This window comes from Schistocerca gregaria, chromosome 8 (genome assembly GCF_023897955.1).
Source record: "Schistocerca gregaria isolate iqSchGreg1 chromosome 8, iqSchGreg1.2, whole genome shotgun sequence".
Taxonomy (NCBI): Eukaryota; Metazoa; Arthropoda; class Insecta; order Orthoptera; family Acrididae; genus Schistocerca; species Schistocerca gregaria.
This window is the reverse complement of record NC_064927.1, coordinates 377,548,526-377,568,741: the sequence shown is the minus strand read 5'-3', so window position 1 is coordinate 377,568,741 and position 20,216 is coordinate 377,548,526. Positions and strand designations below refer to the sequence as shown.

At 45.5% G+C, this 20,216-nt stretch overlaps 2 protein-coding genes across 2 annotated transcripts in view; one reads left to right on the top strand and one right to left on the bottom strand.

The window, feature by feature from the left end:
* LOC126284935 (TWiK family of potassium channels protein 18-like) overlaps positions 1-20,216 on the top strand; it is a 1,181,210-nt gene that overhangs the window by 492,219 nt on the left and 668,775 nt on the right. The gene's annotated exons all lie outside the window — the stretch shown is intronic.
* The window catches only part of LOC126285204 (alanine and glycine-rich protein-like), a 176,989-nt gene continuing 170,573 nt past the window's right edge, over positions 13,801-20,216 (bottom strand). Inside the window, exon 2 of the mRNA XM_049984509.1 lies at positions 13,801-14,155. Within this exon, the coding sequence (XP_049840466.1) occupies positions 13,801-14,155 (355 nt within the window). The remainder of the gene's footprint in view (positions 14,156-20,216) is intronic.

Below are 20,216 nucleotides of genomic sequence, written 5' to 3'. Positions count from 1 at the left end.
ATCCTTGACTCCTGGTTAGCATCTTCTGCTGCTCTCTCTGCATTGATTACCCACCGCTTATCAATAGCATATTCCTTCCCGTCTGAATGATCAATTTATTCATAACTTTGATCCTTGAAACTGCACCATCATGGAATGTTATTATTGCATCAATTACAACAATCTTCAGCACTATCATCCCAACAATTACAGTTTTTGTTTCTCTCTCCCATATAAAGCTGTTAAAGCTTTCATTTGCATTCTGAGAGGGACCATATACACATTTCCTCAGTAGATTTTTATTTGAAAGATATATATAGGCCTAATTGCCTCCATTACAGCAAGTGGTAAAGAATGCCGGTGGGTACATTGTATGCCTGTAGTACTGCTCAACCAGTAGTTGCACCACGAATCTTTCAGTTATGGACACAAATCATGCTGTGGGGTTTGATCTGTTGACACACTGTGAAACCATGTTAAACAAACAGCTCGTCTCATGTTCTCCAAATCTCCTACATTTCTCCTTATTGCTAATCCATAATATTGAATCAAAGGATCCGTTTCACTTCTTGTAAGACGAGCGGGACCACCTATGTATTTTCTGTCTGACAGTTTTTTCCACTTAAGTCTTTACTTAATTTTCTCGACCGATCCCCCATTCTTTTTTGTACATGACCAACACATTCAAGCCTTTCTATCAGAGTGTCCTCATAGGATGTGTCGTTAACAACAGTAGTGTGTCATTTAGTCTCCATCCCCAATGCAGCCTACATACCTCACACCACTACTGACCTCTGATCTTCTAAAAATGTTTAAAACTCCTTTCGTTTCCATGTTTCAACTTGGACCAGCAAAGTTCTTTACACAAACATGGATGCCAACAAATTTACTTGAACAATCCTGTCAGAGCTTTCTTAGACATTCATGATCTAATATCTTACCAATTTCAATAAATCTGGCAGTTACAACCCAATTCAGAAAAGTATGACCTCTCTTCTGCCACTATCCATCAAATACTGCCACAATGTCTGCATTCTTAGACAAGGCTACTGCCTCTTCTGCTGCTCTTTTCATTGAATGTTCACTTACACCACATAAAGAATTGTGTGTTAATTTATTGTCTCTGTCAAATCTCAGTGGAGGTTGAGGCAAATCCATCACTGCACAATAAGGCTGGGTGGCTCTCCTGCCCCTTCCAATACATTGCATTGTAGAATAAAGCTGAATATTTACACTGTAATGTCGACTGTCACTTAGTGGTTGGCGATATATAGTATCACTGAGCATCTTACACGAGTTACAGGCCATCACTAACCGACTTGAAAGACCCTTCCTTGCTGAAATGCCCTCAGGAACATCAATACTATCTTCACAATTGCAGCAATTACATTTCACGGCACTCTTCAAAATGCTTGACAAAATATTTTATGTTCACTATAACATTTCCGTCGTAACTGCTGCTCACAATACTACTAGGCTTGTTCTTATTACATTCAGAAAGCGAAAGTTTAAGTTTAGAAGCACTGCTTGTAGACACAGTTTCGGCGGGCCTCTTTTGAAGCAACTTAGTGCATTATTCGGTTATGTTTGGAATTGGTTGCCGCAAAACTTTCATTTGGGGTTAAATTTCTTTACTCTCGGCATTTTTAGCACGGGAAACACACAAACAGAAACAAAACAACCCACAATAACTACAAAACGACACGCGTATGAAATTCCGAAATCATATATTCTCAGATTTTTGTTTACATTCGAATCGTAGCCTTCTAGACATGCCCGTACTTTGGTTCTATGAGTCAGTGCCTTCTAGAATACACCTGTGGTAACGATCTGTAACTAACGACAGAAAAATGGAAGAACAAAATAATGCATCACGTATTCTGGCGCTTTTCAAACTGACAGATGGGCATAGCCTATGTGCAACATTAAGTTCAACCTCAATTTTAGAATGAACGGACAATAATAATGCCAATAAACTATAAATTTTTGAAATCAGCATGAAATGCTCTTTTCTATAGGCCAAGAATTTTTTTTTCAAGTTTTTGGTCATTTTCACGAGTATGTCCCCTTAAACGATGATGGCATCCTCTTGGATAAAATATTCCGGAGATAATGTAGTCCCCCATTCGGATCTCCGGGAGGGGGCTCCTTTGGAGGACGTCGACATCAGGATAAACGAAACTGGATTTTTACAAATCAGAGAGTGGAATGCCGGATCCCTTCATTGGACTGGTAGGATAGGAAATTTAAAAAGGCAAATGAGTAGAATAAAATTAGATACAGTGGGAATTAGCAAAGTTTGGCGGTAGGAGGAACAGGACTTCTGGTTGGGTAAATACTGGGATATAAATACCCAATCAAATAGCGGATAATCCAGGAGTGTGTTTAATAATGATTAAAAAAAATAACTACTCGGCTGAGCCGCTATGAACAGCATAGTGAGCGCACTATTGCAGCAAAGATAAGATAGGTTGGGTAAGTAAAAGAGACCTTGAGACACTGGAAGCTTTCAGATTGATTACACGACGGTAAGACAAAAGTTTCAGAACCATGTTTCAAATTGTAAGACATTTGGAGTGGCTATTGTGGACACTGACCACAATTATTTGTTATGAACTGCAGATTAAAATTGAAGAAACAGGAAGAAGCCAGGAATTTAAGGAGTTGGGACCTGGATAAACTGAAAGAAACAGAGTTTGTAGAGAGTTTCACAGGTAGCGTTAGGGAACGACTGACAAGAACAGGGGAAAGGAATACAGTAGAAGAAGCACGGATAGCTTTGAGAGATGAAATACGGTAGGCGACAGAGGTTCAAACAAAGCCAAACGTACGTTTCTAGCATTTGTAGCTTTGGAGAAAGCTTTCGACAACGTTGATTGGAATACTCTCTTTCAAATTCTAAGGACGCAGGGGTGAAATTCAGGGAGCGAACAGCTATTTACAATTTATACAGAAAGCAAATGCCAGTTGTAAGAGCGGGGAGCACTAAAGGGAAGTAATGGTTCAGAAGGCAGTTGCACAGAGTTGTAACCTATCCCTGATGCTACTCTATCTGTATGTTGAGAAAGAAGTAAAGAAAACAAAAGAAAAGTTTTGAATAGGAATTAAACTCCAGGGAGAAGAAATAAAAACTGAGTTTTACGGATGACATTGTAATTCTGGCAGAGACAGCAAAGAACTTGGAAGAGTAGTTAAACGAAATGGACACTGTCTTGAGAGGAGGTTATAAGATAAATATCACCAAAAGCCAAACGAGGATAACAGAATGTAGTCGAATTAAATCAGGTGTTGCGGAAGGAAACGATACACTTCAGATTGATCAGTTTTGCTATTTTGGAAGCAAAATAACTGATGGTCGAAGTTTAGACAAGAAGAGAATGAAAACTTTTTAAATGTGGTGCTACAGAAGAATGCTGAAGATTAGATGTGTAGATCACATAAGTAACGATGAGGTACTGAATAAAATTGGAGAGAAGAGAAATTAGTGGTTCATCCTGAGTAGACGAAGGAATCAGTTGGTACAACACACACTGAGGCATCAAGGATTCACCAGTGTAGTACTGATGGGACACGCGGGGGGGGGGGGGGGGGGGGGGAGGATAAAAATCGTAAAGGAAGACAAAAAGATGAAAACATTTAGGAGATTCAGAAGAATGTACAGGATACAGCACCATCTACATCTACATCTACATCCGTACCACGGAGAGCTGCATCAAACCAGTCTTTGAACTGAAAACCAAAAATCAACAACGACAAAGGAGGAAGACACGTGACCATCCACAACATTAACAAAGTAAGGGGTTGTTAAAGTCCAGGGATTTCCCTCCTTACACCAACAACCTGTTATCTGAACTATGCAGGATCCTAAGGAAACACCATTGGCGAGCATTAGTGCCCTTGTCAGTTCGGTGATAGACGATGTAGGTTTGCTGAAGGCCGGGATTTACAATATTCGTTACCACTGTGGCAAAACTTACGAAGGTCAGACGATACCTACTGTACTTGAAAGCTGCTTTGGACATGAGCGATACACCCGCCTTTTGCAGACCAGTAAGTCGACCATAGTTGAGCATTATGTTAATACAGGACGCTACATAGATTATTCTGCCACATAAATCTTGGCCCCGACGAGATCCTTTTGGGATTAAGTAATTGAAGAATCTGCGAAAATATGTCTAGTGCAAAATCTTATAAACCGTTATCGCGGCTTTCAACTGGATCAGGCTTGGAACCCCCGTCATCTCTTTAATTTCTTTTGAGAGAAAACATTTTATCCATAATGACACATCTAGTAACATCTGACGTTTCTTTTTAGCAACGCGAGCGCGCGTTCCGACAGAGGGCTGACGTAGTTTCAGCTTTACACATGCGCCTGCGCGTCATAGATTTGAGCAGTGTCTGTAGAGGGCGCGGATTTTGGTAGAGGACGCTCCTGTGATGCCGGCCAATACGCATGGGTTTTTGCTCCAATTTTTGATGTAAAGCCAAACTGTGAACTAGCAGTCTCACACCTTATCTTCAGTGTCTTTTTCCCCACCATCACGATCGCCTGTGCAACCATTTACTACCGCCTTCTCACTGCTCAGAGACCCTAAGACTTCTTCTCCCATATTGACAGCATCTTCTCCCCCAAAAGTAATAGCCACAGACTTCAACTGGCATAGCTGCGACCCAGCCGCCCTCTGGCGGTGGCGTCAGTTCCTTTCCACCCTCCAAGGCGACCTTGTCCCACTTCCCTCAGCATATCCATCAAGAAAGTAACACCACCCCCTTTATCATCCATGCTTCCCCCAACTTCCTTGGGCTTGTCACATCGGAAGTCCTTGATACCACTGGCAGTTACCACCTGCCCTTCTTCTCACTAGTTGCTTTGCCTCTTGTCCTCCTCTGGCTCCCCACACTGTTGCCACTTTCATGGTCTTTCACGATTACTGCCATGAGGAATGCATACCAGGAATCCAACTCCTCCACTCTTAGAGTCCATCCTCTTCTGCCATATCCATCGCCACTTAACTCAAAACCACTTCCTCCCTGTTTGTCATTGTCATTTCCAGCCCTCCTTCTCTACCAATGTCGATCTCCTTAATCTTACCCATCTCCTCTCCCTCCAACTTAACTCCTGTTACTTTGCTGTTTTTGTTTCCCTCGACCTCCAGAACGTCTATGAGCGTGTTAAAGCTACAGACCTGCGCCCTTCCTATCAATTTTGTCTGTCTCATTGCCTTCTTCCTCTCCCACCGTCCTCCTTCCTCTCCCACCAACCATAATACCAATTTCTGTACCTTCTACCCTACTGCGAGTGTACCCCAGGACTTCATCCTTTCTTCTCTCCTTTATCTCGGATACACTGTTGATATGCCCCATTTTCCCTCACCCATCGATCTCCTTCAAATTGCTGATGATATCGCCTTCCTAGCCCGCTATCGTACCCTGAAATGGTCCCAGCACTGCCTTCAAGCCAAATAGAGCAGTTTACCTCTTGGTTCAACCAGTGGCCTCCTTTGCGCCAATCCTGCAAACATCCAGGTATTCATCATACAATGTACCACCACCTCCTCCTTCTGACTATATGATTTCTACCTCACCATCTTTGACTGTCCTATCCAACTTACTCCCACACTGAAATACCTTGGCCTCACCCTTGACCATCACCTCGCATGGACTTCCCTTGTCCTTACCATTCAACACAAAGCCCAAAATAGACTCCACCTTCCGAAACCCTTGACCAGTCAGACACATGGATTGAATACCTACAAATCCTTGATCCATCCCATCATTTGTTATGCCAGTGTTGCCTGGATGTCTACCCTCCTAATTTTAATAAAGCCCTCCAAGTCCTTGAATGCCATGTGCTCTGCCTTGCTTTCCATATGTGTGTCCTATCCTCATCCTTTATGACATCTTTTTCCCACATATCCTCCTTTTCCTTGATCACATCCATATCCTTTACATCATCTGCCAACTAGATCTCCTACTCCCGCTGCTGTCTCCCTTCCTCTTCAGATCGCTGTTGCGCCTCTACTGTTGTCTCTCACCCTCTCTGTATCTCCACACCCTCCATCTCCTCCCCCAAAGAAACTTTCAGCTTCTTCCCATTCTGGATTATGTGCTTCACCCGAATATTTATTCATCCTTCCATCTCTGATTCTGCTCTTCCCCTTACCTCCTCCCTCGGCCTCGCTCTGCTTCTCCTCCCCCTTTGCTGTTTCCGCCCTCCTATAAGTCTGTCTTTCCCGCTTGTCCTTTTCCAGTCTTTGCAGTCCTTCCTCAGTTGCTCCCTTCTCCACCCTCCCCATTTCCTGTCTCTTGGTGTGCTACCATATCACTTCCCCCATTCCCACGCTGTCCTTGCCTTCCTAGTCCCCCCTTCCTCCACCGAACCCCTCCTGTGCCACCTCTTTCCCTCCTCTGTGGCTTCTCTTCCCTTCGCAGGTCCTTCCAATTATAATCCAGTTTACTCTCCGTTTTGTTTCGGTGCTCGCCATATGTGTTACGTAAGTGCAATGTGTTTAAAGTGTCGTAGACCCATGTGGCTTTTAACACTGTGGGTACCGCTTTTTATCGTGTTCTCTGTGCCGCCTGCCTTTCTGTACCACGTCGAGTGTAATTTTATGCAAATGTCCATCATTAAGCCACTTCTTATTTGTGTAGTTTAACACCAATTCTTTTCTCCTTCCATGCCTTAAACGCATCTTTTATCCTCTTATCTCTTTTTAATATTCCACTGTGTTGTTTGTACAGTCTCTTGGCTGAAGAGCGTTGAATTGTGCCCTTGCCACGCCGTCCCTGCTCGCATGGGGCAGAGGTATGATATTACAATAAAAAAGGAAAAGACTAGTAGTTCCCTGTGGCGGAGACTCACCTTAATATTGCTGGACGGCTGCCAGCCGAAATATTGTGACGAAGTGAATATGTTCCAGCTGCAATCCCGTGAGCTCCTAGAATATTCAATAAGATCGGAAAACTTCAAGAATCACATGTAGCGTAAATGTTACTGCGACGACCATCAATGTCGGTACACAATGTGCAACGGCGAACCATGTTTCGTCTGATTATCTGTAGGAATCGGCACTGCCGTCTGATAGGAATCGAAAGCTGAATAGATGTGCTCAGTAAGCCAAGGCACTGTTACTACTGCTGTGGAATACCCAAGGGGTTGCACATAGGAAAAGGTTTGGACGGTTAAGGTTAGTGGAGCGAACAGGCCACAGGGGTGGGAATTCGTTTTCAGTTACTGTCTGCCTGACGTTGTCTGCGACATACGGGACCCTCGTTAACTAGCTACCAGTGTCCAAGGATGGCTTTGTGAGCAAGAGGACGAATTTCGCGTCAACTCTCGCCACCACAGTTACCACATTCAAATATTATTGAGCCTCGTTGGTTTTCTTTGAAGAGCAGAGTGTGTCATAGGTATCCACCTCTATCATCGTCCCCTGAACTTGAAACTATTTTTGTGCAACAGTGGCACAGATTCTCTTGAAAACGATACTCGATCCATACTTATCCATTCCAAGACGACTGGAAGCTGTTTTGAAAGCCAACGCATTTGTCACATTTTATTATACTACTGGCCATTAAAATTGCTACACCAAGAAGAAAAGCAGATGATAAACGGGTATTCCTTGGACTAATATATTATACTACAACTGATATCCCCCCATGAACCATGGACCTTGCCCTTGGTGGGGAGGCTTGCGTGCCTCAGCGATACAGATGGCAGTACCGTAGGTGCAACCACAACGGAGGGGTATCTGTTGAGAGACCAGACAAACTTGTGGTTCCTGAAGAGGGGCAGCAGCCTTTTCAGTAGTTGCAGGGGCAACAGTCTGGATGATTGACTGATCTGGCCTTGTAACAATAACCAAAACAGCCTTGCAGTGCTGCTACTGCGAACGGCTGAAAGCAAGGGGAAACTACAGCCGTAATTCTTCCCGAGGACATACAGCTTTACTGTATGATTAAATGATGTTGGCGTCCTTTTGGGTAAAATATTCCGGAGGTAAAATAGTCCCCCATTCGGATTTCCAGGCGGGGACTACTCAAGAGGATGTCGTTATCAGGAGAAAGAAAACTGGCGTTCTACGGATCGGAGCGGGGAATGTCAGATCCCTTAATCGGGCAGGTAGGTTAGAATATTTAAAAAGGGAAATGGATAGGTTAAAGTTAGATATAGTGGGAATTAGTGAAGTTCGGTGGCAGGAGGAACAAGACTTCTCGTCAGGTGACTACAGGCTTATAAACACAAAATCAATTAGGGGTAATGCAGGAGTAGGTTTAATAATGAATAGGAAAATAGGAATGCGGGTAAGCTTCTACAAACAGCATAGTGAACGCATTGTTGTGGCCAAGGTAGATACGAAGCCCACACCTACTACAGTAGTACAAGTTTATATGCCAACTAGCTCTGCAGATGACGAAGAAATTGAAGAAATGTATGATGAAATAAAAGAAATTATTCAGATAGTGAAAGGAAAGGAAAATTTAAAAGTCATGGGTGACTGGAATTCGTCAGTAGGAAAAGGGAGAGAAGGAAACATAGTAGGTGAATATGGAATGGGGCTAAGAAATGAAAGAGGAAGCCGCCTAGTAGAATTTTGCACAGAGCACAACTTAATCGTAGCTAACACTTGGTTTAAGAATCATGAAAGAAGGTTGTATACATGGAAGAACCCTGGAGATAGTAAAAGGTATCAGATAGATTATATAATGGTAAGAAAGAGATTTAGGAACCATGTTTTAAGTTGTAAGCCATTTCCAGGGGCAGATGTGGACTCTGACCACAATCTATTGGTTGTGACCTGTAGATTAAAACTGAAGAAACTGCAAAAGGTAGGAAATTAAGGAGATGGGACCTGGACAAACTGAAAGAACCAGAGGTTGTACAGAGTTTCAGGGAGAGCATAAGGGAACAATTGACAGGAATAGGGGAAAGAAATACAGTAGAAGAAGAATGGGTAGCTCTGAGGGATGAAGTAGTGAAGGCAACAGAGGATAAAGTAGGTAAAAAGACGAGGGCTGCTAGAAATCCTTGGGTAACAGAAGAAATAATGAATTTAATTGATGAAAGGAGAAAATATAAAAATGCAGTAAATGAAGCAGGCAAAAAGCAATACAAACGTCTCAAAAAGGAGATCAACAGGAAGTGTAAAATGGCTAGGCAGGGATGGCTAGAGGACAAATGTAAGGATGTAGAAGCTTATCTCACTAGGGGTAAGATAGATACTGCCTACAGGAAAATTAAAGAGACCTTTGGCGAGAAGAGAACCACGTGTATGAATATCAAGAGCTCAGCTGGCAACCCATTTCTAAGCAAAGAAGGGAAGGCAGAAAGGTGGAAGGAGTGTATAGAAGGTTTATACAAGGGCGATGTACTTGAGGACAATATTATGGAAATGGAAGAGGATGTAGATGAAGACGAAATGGGAGATACGATACTACGTGAAGAGTTTCACAGAGCACTGAAAGACATGAGTCGAAACAAGGCCCCCAGAGTACACAACATTCCATTAGAACTACTGACAGCCTTGGGAGAGCCAGTCATGACAAAACTCTACCATCTGGTGAGCAAGATGTATGAGACAGGCGAAATACCCTCAGACTTCAAGAACAATATAATAATTCCAATCCCAAAGAAAGCAGGTGCTAACAGATGTGAAAATTACCGAACTATCAGTTTAATGAGTCACAGCTGCAAAATACTAACGCGAATTCTTTACAGACGAATGGAAAAACTGGTAGATGTTGACCTCGGGGACGATCAGTTTGGATTCCGTAGAAATGTTGGAACACGTGAGGCAATACTGACCTTACGACTTACCTTAGAAGAAAGATTAAGAAAAGGCAAACCTACGTTTATAGCCTTTGTAGACTTGGAGAAAGCTTTTGACAACGTTGACTGGAATACTCTCTTTCAAATTCTAAAGGTGGCAGGGGTAAAATACAAGGAGCGAAAGATTATTTACAATTTGTACATAAACCAGATGGCAGTCATAAGAGTCGAGGGGCATGAAAGGGAAGCAATGGTTGGGAAAGGAGTAAGACAGGGTTGTAGCCTCTCCCCGATGTTATTCAATCTGTATATTGAGCAAGCAGTAAAGGAAACAAAAGAAAAATTTGGAGTAGGTATTAAAATTCATGGAGACGAAGTAAAAACTTTGAGGTTCGCCGATGACATTGTAATTCTGTCAGAGACGGCAAAGGACTTGGAAGAGAAGTTGAACGGAATGGACAGTGTCTTGAAAGGAGGATATAAGATGAACATCAACAATGGTAAATCGAGGATAATGGAATGTAATTGAATTAAGTCGGGTGATGCTGAGGGAATTAGATTAGGAAAAGAGACACTTAAAGTAGTAAAGGAGTTTTGCTATTTGGGGTGCAAAATAACTGATGATGGTCGAAGTAGAGAACATATAAAATGTAGACTGGCAATGGCAAGGAAAGCGTTTCTGAAGAAGAGAAATTTGTTAACATCGAATATAGATTTATGTATCAGGAAGTCGTTTCTGAAAGTATTTGTTTGGAGTGTAGCCATGAATGGAAGTGAAACATGGACGATAACTAGTTTGGAGAAGAAGAGAATAGAAGCTTTCGAAATGTGGTGCTACAGAAGAATAGTGAAGATAAAATGGATAGATCACATAACTAATGAGGAGGTATTGAATAGGATTGCGGAGAAGAGAAGTTTGTGGCACGACTTGACTACACTCCTGGAAATTGAAATAAGAACACCGTGAATTCATTGTCCCAGGAAGGGGAAACTTTATTGACACATTCCTGGGGTCAGATACATCACATGATCACACTGACAGAACCACAGGCACATAGACACAGGCAACAGAGCATGCACAATGTCGGCACTAGTACAGTGTATATCCACCTTTCGCAGCAATGCAGGCTGCTATTCTCCCATGGAGACGATCATAGAGATGCTGGATGTAGTCCTGTGGAACGGCTTGCCATGCCATTTCCACCTGGCGCCTCAGTAGGACCAGCGTTCGTGCTGGACATGCATACCGCGTGAGACGACGCTTCATCCAGTCCCAAACATGCTCAATGGGGGACAGATCCGGAGATCTTGCTGGCCAGGGTAGTTGACTTACACCTTCTACAGCACGTTGGGTGGCACGGGATACATGTGGACGTGGATTGTCCTGTTGGAACAGCAAGTTCCCTTGCCGGTCTAGGAATGGTAGAACGATGGGTTCGATGACGGTTTGTTTGTACCGTGCACTATTCAGTGTACCCTCGACGATCACCAGAGGTGTACGGCCAGTGTAGGAGATCGCTCCTCACATCATGATGCTGGGTGTTGGCCCTGTGTGCCTCGTTCGTATGCAGTCCTGATTGTGGCGCTCACCTGCACGGCGCCACCACGCATAGGACCATCATTGGCACCAAGGCAGAAGCGACTCCCATCGCTGAAGATGACACGTCTCCATTCGTTCCTCCATTCACGCCTGTTGCGACACCACTGGAGGCGGGCTGCACGATGTTGGGGCGTGAGCGGAAGACGGCCTAACGGTGTGCGGGACCGTAGCCCAGCTTCATGGAGACGGTTGCGAATGGTCCTCGCCGATACCCCAGGAGCAACAGTGTCCCTAATTTGCTGGGAAGTGGCGGTGCGGTCCCCTACGGCACTGCGTAGGATCCTACGGTCTTGGCGTGCATCCGTGCGTCGCTGCGGTCCGGTCCCAGGTGGACGGGCACGTGCACCTTCCGCCGACCACTGGGACCACTGGCGACAACATCGATGTACTGTGGAGACCTCACGCCCCACGTGTTGAGCAATTCGGCGGTACGTCCACCCGGCCTCCCGCATGCCCACTATACGCCCTCGCTCAAAGTCCGTCAACTGCACATACGGTTCACGTCCACACTGTAGCGGCATGCTACCAGTGTTAAAGACTGCGATGGAGCTCCGTATGCCACGGCAAACTGGCTGACACTGACGGCGGCGGTGCACAAATGCTGCGCAGCTAGCGCCATTCAACGGCTAACACCGCGGTTCCTGGTGTGTCCGCTGTGCCGTGCGTGTGATCATTGCTTGTACAGCCCTCTCGCAGGGTCCGGAGCAAGTGTGATGGGTCTGACACACCGGTGTCAATGTGTTCTTTTTTCCATTTCCAGGAGTGTGGAAGAAGGGTTCGGTTGGAGCATCAAGGGATGAACGGATCACAGAATTAGCATTGGAGGGCAGCGTGGAGGGTAAAAATCGTAGAGGGAGACCAAGAGATGAATACACTAAGCAGATTCAGAAGGATGTAGATTGCAGTAGGTACTGGGAGATGAAGCAGCTTGCACAGGATAGAGTAGCATGGAGAGCTGCATCAAACCATTCTCAGGACTGAAGACAGCAACAAAAACAACAACAACAACAACAACAACAACACAACTGACATGTGATTACATCTTCACACAATTTGGGTTCATAGACCTGAGAAATTAGGACCCACAACAACCACCTCTGGCCGTAATAGCTGCCTTGATACGCCTGGGCATTGAGTCAAACAGAGCTTGGATGCCGTGTACAGGTACAGCCACCCATGCAGCTTCAACACGATACCACAGTTCATCAAGGGTAGTAACTGGCGTATTGTGACGAGCCAGTTGCTCGGCCACCATTGACCAGACGTTTTCAGTTGGTGACAGGTTTGCAGAATGTGCTGTCCAGGGCAGCAGTCGAACAGTTTCTGTATCCAGAAAGGCCTCGATAGGACCTGCAAAATGCGGTCGTGCATTGTTCTGCTGAAATGTAGGGTTTCGCAGGGATCGAATGAAGGGTAGAACCACGGGTCGTAACAGGTCTGAAACGTAACGTCCACTGTTCAAAGTACCGTCAGTGCGAACAAGAGGTACAGTAACGTGTAACCAGTGGCACCCCATACCACCACGCTGAGTGATACGGCAGTATGGCGATGACGAATACACGCTTCCAATGTGCGTTCACCGCGGTGTCGCCAAACCTGGATTCATCCGAAAAAATGACGTATTGCCATTCGTGCACCCAGGTTCGTCGTTGAGTACACCATCGCAGGCGTCAAGGGTAACCGCAGCCATGGTCTCCCATATGATAGTCCATGCTGCTGCTGCAAACGTCGTCCAACTGTTCGTGCAGATGGTTGTTGTCTTGAAAACGTCCCCGTCTGTTGACTCAGGGACAGAGACGTGGGTGTACGATCCGTTACAGCGATGAGGATAAGATGCCTGTTGTCCCGACTGCTAGTGATGCGAGGCCGTTGGGATACAGCACGGCGTTGCGTATTACCCTCCTGAACCCACCGATTCCCTATTCTGCTAACAGTCATTAGATATCGACCAACGCGAACAGCAATGTCGCGATACGATAAACCGCAATGGCGACAGGCTACAATGCGACCTTTATCAAAGTCGGAAACGTGATGGTACACATTTCTCCTCCTTACCCAACAACGTTTCACCAGGTAACGCCGGTCAACTGCTGTTTTTGTATGAGAAATCGGTTGGAAACTTTCCTCATGTCAGCACGTTGTAGGTGTCGCCACCGGCGTCAGTCTTGTGTGAATGCTCTGAAGAGCTATCATTTGCATATCACAGCATCTCCTTCCTGTCGGGTAAATCTCGCGTCTGTATTACGTCATCTTCATGGTGTAGCAACTTTAGTGGCCAGGAGTGTGTTATTTCTTCTCAGATCCACTACATGCCATCCGAAATGCACCTCGCACGATGGCTGGCGTAGGACGCACGTAGGAGATAGCAGTGGCGACTCCTGCCATATTCACTCCGTCTGCCGGTTTCTCCCCACACAAATTCTCCTGCCGCCCCCACTGTTACCCCAACGTCTCACGCGTATTCGGCGACTAGCCCTTCCCGGCGCCCACCTCCTCTGTGCGGCCCATTTCCAAGTTTTGCGGATGCAACTATTTCGGAGCGTTTCGGCAGTAGAATCCATCGTCGGGCGGCGCTGCTCCGCGCGACAGCTCTGCCCCTTAATTTAGCTCCGCACGCCGCCCTGGCGCGGCGCTGCAAATTGCGTAAACTTGGCTCAGTGGGGGCGGCGGCGGCGGCGGTGGCTGGTTTCCTTCCTTCCGCCGTGTCGCCTCCACCTCTCCCACCCCCAGCAGCCTCCGCCACTGCTAGCAACAGGCAGTGCCAGAGCCTGCAAACAAGACGCGCCGCAGCGCGCTTCGACAGCCGCCTGTTGAGGCACACAGACTCCGTCGTGGTGCGAAGACAGGCTTCATCACTCTGCTATACATTTCCCACACAACATGAAGGTAAATTCTTGTGGCCCGATAGAAGTGACTTCAGAATGATATCATTCAATAATGCCTTAAAACTGCATAAAAACGCTTCTCCAAAAGATACCGAGAGAATATCCAGTACTCCAGCAGCGGCTCGCGTGCCACCCTGCCCTGCACTGGCTGCTACCGCCATGTTGTTGTTGTTGTTGTTGTTGTTGTTGTGGTCTTCATCCCTGAGACTGGTTTGATGCAGCTCTCCATGCTACTATATCCTCTGTTAGCTTCTTCATCTCCCAGTACCTACTGCAACCTACATCCTTCTGAATCTGCCTAGTGTATTCATCTGTTCGTCTCCGTCTAAGATTTTTATCCTCCACGCTGCCCTCCAATGCTAAATTTGTGATCCCTTGATGCCTCAGAACATGTCCTACCAACCGATCCCTTCTTATAATCAAGTTGTGCCACAAACTCCTCCCCAATTCTATTCGTACTTCCTCATTAGTTATGTGATCTACACATCTAATCTTCAACATTCTTCTGTAGCACCACGATTCGAAAGCTTCTATTCTCTTCTTGTCTAAGCTATGTATCGTCCACGTTTCACTTCCAAACATGGATCCACTCCATACAGATACTTTCAGGAACGTCTTCCTGACACTTAAATCTATACTCGCTTTAAACAAATTTCTTTCCTTCAGAAACGCATTCCTTGCTATTGCTACACTACATTTTATATCCTCTCTATTTCGATCATCATCAGTTATTTTGCTCCCCAAATAGCAAAACCGATTTCCTTCTTTAACCGTCTCATTATCTAATCTAATTCCCGCAGCATGACCCGATTGAATTCGACTACATTCCATTATCCTCGTTTTACTTTTATTGATGTTCATTTTACATACCCGTTTCAAGACACTGTCCATTCCGTTCAGCTGCTGTTCCAGGTCCTTTGCAGTCTCTGACAGAATTACAGTGCCATCGGCGAACCTCAAAGTTTAATTCTTACTCCGGATTTTTCTTTTGTTTCCTTTACTGCTTGCTCAGTATACAGATTGAATAACATCGAGGAGAGGCTACAACCCTGTCTCACTCCCTTCCCAAGCACTGCTTCCTTATCATACCCTTCGACTCTTATAACTGCCATCTGGTTTCTGTACAAATTGTAAATAGCCTTTCGCTCCCGGTATTTTACCACTGCCACCTTCAGAATTTGAAAGAGAGCATTCCAGTCAACATTGTCAAAAGCTTTCTCTAAGTCTACAAATGCTAGAAACGTAGGTTTGCCTTTCCTTAATATATTTTCTAAGATAAGTCGTAGGGTCAGTATTGCCTCACGTGTTGCAACATTTCTACGAAATCGAAACTGATCTTCCCCGAGGTCGGCTTCTACCAGTTTTTCCATTCGTCTGTAAAGAATTCGCGTTAGTATTTTGCAGCTGTGACTTATTAAACTGATAGTTCGGTAATTTTCACATCTGTCAACACCTGCTATCTTTGGGATTGGAATTATTATATTGTTCTTGAAGTCCAAGAGTATTTCGCCTGTCTCATACATATTGCTCACCAGATGGTAGAGTTCTGTGAGGTCTGGCTCTCCCAAGGCTATCAGTAGTTCTAATGCAATGTTATCTACTCCAGGGGCCTTGTTTCGACTTGGGTCTTTTAGTGTTCTGTCAAACTCTTCGCGCAGTATCATATGCTTCCTCTTCCATTTCCATCATACTGCAACGCTACTCACTCACTTCTGAGTTACTTGTTATTCTTCGTGTTTTACTGCCTCTGTTTATACGAGGGCCGTTCAACAAGAAATGTAATAATGTTTTCCTTGCCGGATGTGGAACCTCGTAGAATGTCCCCGCTTCAGCCCCTGTTGTTTCATGAAGTTCCGATACGTCGCGGTCTATACGTAGCCTTCAAAGTGATGTTTGTAACGGAGGTGCGATCGAACCAGAGAGGTGCCACTGTGTTTCTTTTGGCGCAAAACCCGGCTGTCGCAGATATAAATATCTGCAGACCTAGCAGTATCCAAAAGCACGATGAGTCGCTTGTCGAGGCGCCTGTCATCATCGCAATAAGGTCGCGCAAACCTGTCCGATCTGTGTGCCAGATGGTCGCACACAACTGTGATCTCTGCGGTGTTGGAAAGTACGAACACACTCGAGGTGATCGGCAGATCACACTCGTACCTCGCTACACCTCTGGACGTTTTTGTTGTTAGAGCTGACTCGCTGAAAGGTATGTGCCCACTGGATTCCTCGCCGCCCAGCAGAAGACCATAAAGTACAACGAAGGACCATGTGTGCGATGTTAAAAATTTCGCCGTACCCTGTACCCGAACTATGCCGGCTGGTGAGGCGTCGGATTTTGTCTTTCAATATACCATGAGATGTCTGTCGATCACGATACACTTGCGACTTCGAGGTCTGGGGCTCTGGGAGGCTAAGGATGACGAAAGTGGCGGCTGAGCACGTGATCATCACCAAACGACTCGCACAAGAGATCTTTCACGCCTCTAGCAATATGGGGTCGAGCGCCAGCCTGCATTTTGGTTCTAATAAAACCCCATGTCATTCCACGCATGTGTGTCAATTTTTACCTATCTATCTACATTATTCCGTGGTTTATTAAGTTTTAAAATTTATACTGACTTTTTGATCACCCGGTATATCTATGGACAATTTTTGTCGAGCATCGCCACAGGCAAAGAAACATGTGTTCATCAATTCGAATCGGAAACAAAACGGCAATCCATGGAATGGCGCCACACTGCCTCTCCTCCGAAGAAAAGTCGTGACGACGGTCATACGGGACTCTGAAGGGGTTATCCTGTTTGATGTCCTCGCTCATCAACTATCAAGTCTACCCCCAGGGAACTGAAGAAACGGCTTCAGCAACTTCGTCTCTACAAAAAAAGGAAAACGAACTTCCCCTGCTCCATGATAACGCAGGGTGTCACACGAGTCTGCATATCCGAGAGGAGCTGAACGGAGATTATCTTGAAAAACAAGGCCTGTAGCCACAAGCCGGCCGCTGTGGCCGAGCGGTTCTAGGCTCTTAAGTCTGGAACCGCGCGACCGCTACGGTCGCAGGTTCGAATCCTGCCTCCGGCATGGATGTGTGTGATGTCCTTAGGTTAGTTAGGTTTAAGTAGTTCTAGCGAATTGATGACGTCAGATGTTAAGTCCCGTAGTGCTCAGAGCCATCTATAGCCAAAAGAGTTGGGAATAATACGGTATATTTGAATCCTGAATGAAGTAAACCTGCTTTCGAAAAAAAAATGCGTTGGTTACTGAATGCCCCTCGTACAAATAGATTAAATTAATATCACATCCGACTAATCTGGGCTCTGCCGAATGGCCACCTAATAATTCGCTTTGAAGACATTTCTTTTTTTTTCATATGGAAAACATGTCACTGGGCTCTGCATGAGGGACGTGATGTACATTGTATCTTTGGACCAATTACACTGCAAATACCTAGCGAAATTCCAGAGAAAGTGCAATCTGATGACATGTAGGAAAGACACCCGATGTGCAGGGTGGACCAGAACACCACCGGCACACTTTTAGGGGTACTGTACAACAGAGACGTGTCGTCTTCAGCGATGAGAGTCGCTTCTGCCTTGGTGCCAATGATGGTCGTATGCCTGTTTGGCGCCGTGCAGGTGAGCGCCACAATCAGGACTGCATACGACCGAGGCACACAGGGCCAACACCCGGCATCATGGTGTGGGGAGCGATCTCCTACACTAGCCGTACACCTCTGGTGATCGTCGAGGGGACACTGAATAGTGCACGGTACATCCAAACCGTCATCGAACCCATCGTTCTACCATTCCTAGACCGGCAAGGGAACTTGCTGTTCCAACAGGACAATGCACGTCCGCATGTATCCCGTGCCACCCAACGTGCTCTAGAAGGTGTAAGTCAACTACCCTGGCCAGCAAGATCTCCGGATCTGTCCCCCATTGAGCATGTTTGGGTCTGGATGAAGCGTCGTCTCACGCGATCTGCACGTCCAGCACGAACGCTGGTCCAACTGAGGCGCCAGGTGGAAATGGCATGGCAAGCCGTTCCACAGGACGACATCCAGCATCTCTACGATCGTCTCCATGGGAGAATAGCAGCCTGCATTGCTGCGAAAGGTGGATATACACTGTTCTAGTGCCGACATTGTGCATGCTCTGTTGCCTGTGTCTATGTGCCTGTGGTTCTGTCAGTGTGATCATGTGATGTATCTGACTCCAGGAATGTGTCAATAAAGTTTCCCCTTCCTGGGACAATGAATTCACGGTGTTCTTATTTCAATTTCCAGGAGTGTATATTGGTAACCCCACGTAGCGCTCTGTATGAAAATCACTGGGTGTGCTGTGTGCAGTCTGTGGCTGGTTAGCATTGATGTAATATTAGCTATTGTAGTGTTGGGTAGTTGGCTGTTAACAGCGCGTAGCGTTGCGCAGTTGGAGGTGAGCCGCCAGCAGTGGTGGATGTGGGGAGTGAGATGGTGGAGATTTGAGAGCGTATGATCTGGACGTCTACACCTACATCTACATGACTACTCTGCAATTCACATTTAAGTGCTTGGCAGAGGGTTCATCGAACCACAATCATACTATCTCTCTACCATTCCACTCCCGAACAGCGCGCGGGAAAAAACGAACACCTAAACCTTTCTGTTCGAGCTCTGATTTCTCTTATTTTATTTTGATGATCATTCCTACCTATGTAGTTTGGGCTCAACAAAATATTTTCGCATTCGAAAGAGAAAGTTGGTGACTGAAATTTCGTAAATAGATCACGTCACGACGGAAAACGTCTTTGCTTTAATGACTTCTATCCCAATTCGCGTATCATATCTGGCACACTCTCTCCCCTATTACGTGAAAATACAAGTCGAGCTGCCCTTTTTTGCACCCTTTCGATGTCCTCCGTCAATCCCAATTGGTAAGGATCTCTCACCGCGCAGCAATATTCTAACAGAGGACGAACGAGTGTAGTGTAAGCTGTCTCTTTAGTGGACATGTTGCATCTTCTAAGTGTCCTGCCAATGAAACGCAACCTTTGGCTCGCGCCTTCCCCACAATATTATCTATGTGGTCTTTCCAACTGAAGTTGTTCGTAATTTTTACACCCAGGTACTTAGTTGAATTGACAGCCTTGAGAATTGTACTATTTATCGAGAAATCGAATTCCAACGGATTTCTTTTGGAACTCATGTGGATCACCTCACACTTTTCGTTATTTAGCGTCAACTGCCACCTGCCACACCATACAGCAATTTCTAAATCGTTTTGCAACTAATACTGGTCTTCGGATGACCTTTTTTTCTTTTTTTTTCTTTTGTCATCAGTCTACTGACTGACTGACTGACATTAAACGCTAGGATGGTTGTGATTAAAAATTTGTAAGCGGTTGAATGGTATCTGTAGAAAGTGGGTGGGTGGCGAGATGGATGTGAGAAAGGAAGTATGGGTTTGGTTGGTGGGCGTGACCCTGGTATCAGGAGAGGAAGGGAGGGTGTGAAATGGAGAGAGTTGAGACAGGGAGAGCCTGGAGATGGTCGAAATAGCACAGAAAAGCTACAGCTGATACGATGGATACATATCGAAGCGGATTTCATTGTCTGGGAGATGAAGTCGCTTCAAGCTGCATTGGAATAGGAAATAGTGTCGTATCTATTATAGCGCGACAGTATACCAGGGTTGATGATCAAAGAGGAAACAATGGGGTTATTTGAATTTATTTTGAGGATAATACAGAGGAGCCGGAGGTGTTCGATGTGCATGAGGAGAGGTGGGAATTTGCTGAGAATGTTGAGGATCCACGTAGGGAATGCAGACGGATAAGGAAAGCCAGACAGAGTACACAGGTTTGTAGGATTTGGAGGCAATGTGATGCGGTGGACGTACATGCAACTTGCAACATTTGCATTGGAGAGAGGTCGGGTGGGATGCAGATTCTGTAGATGTGAAGGATAGTGGTGGGGTGAAGTCTCAATTTCGGCCAGCCATTCGTT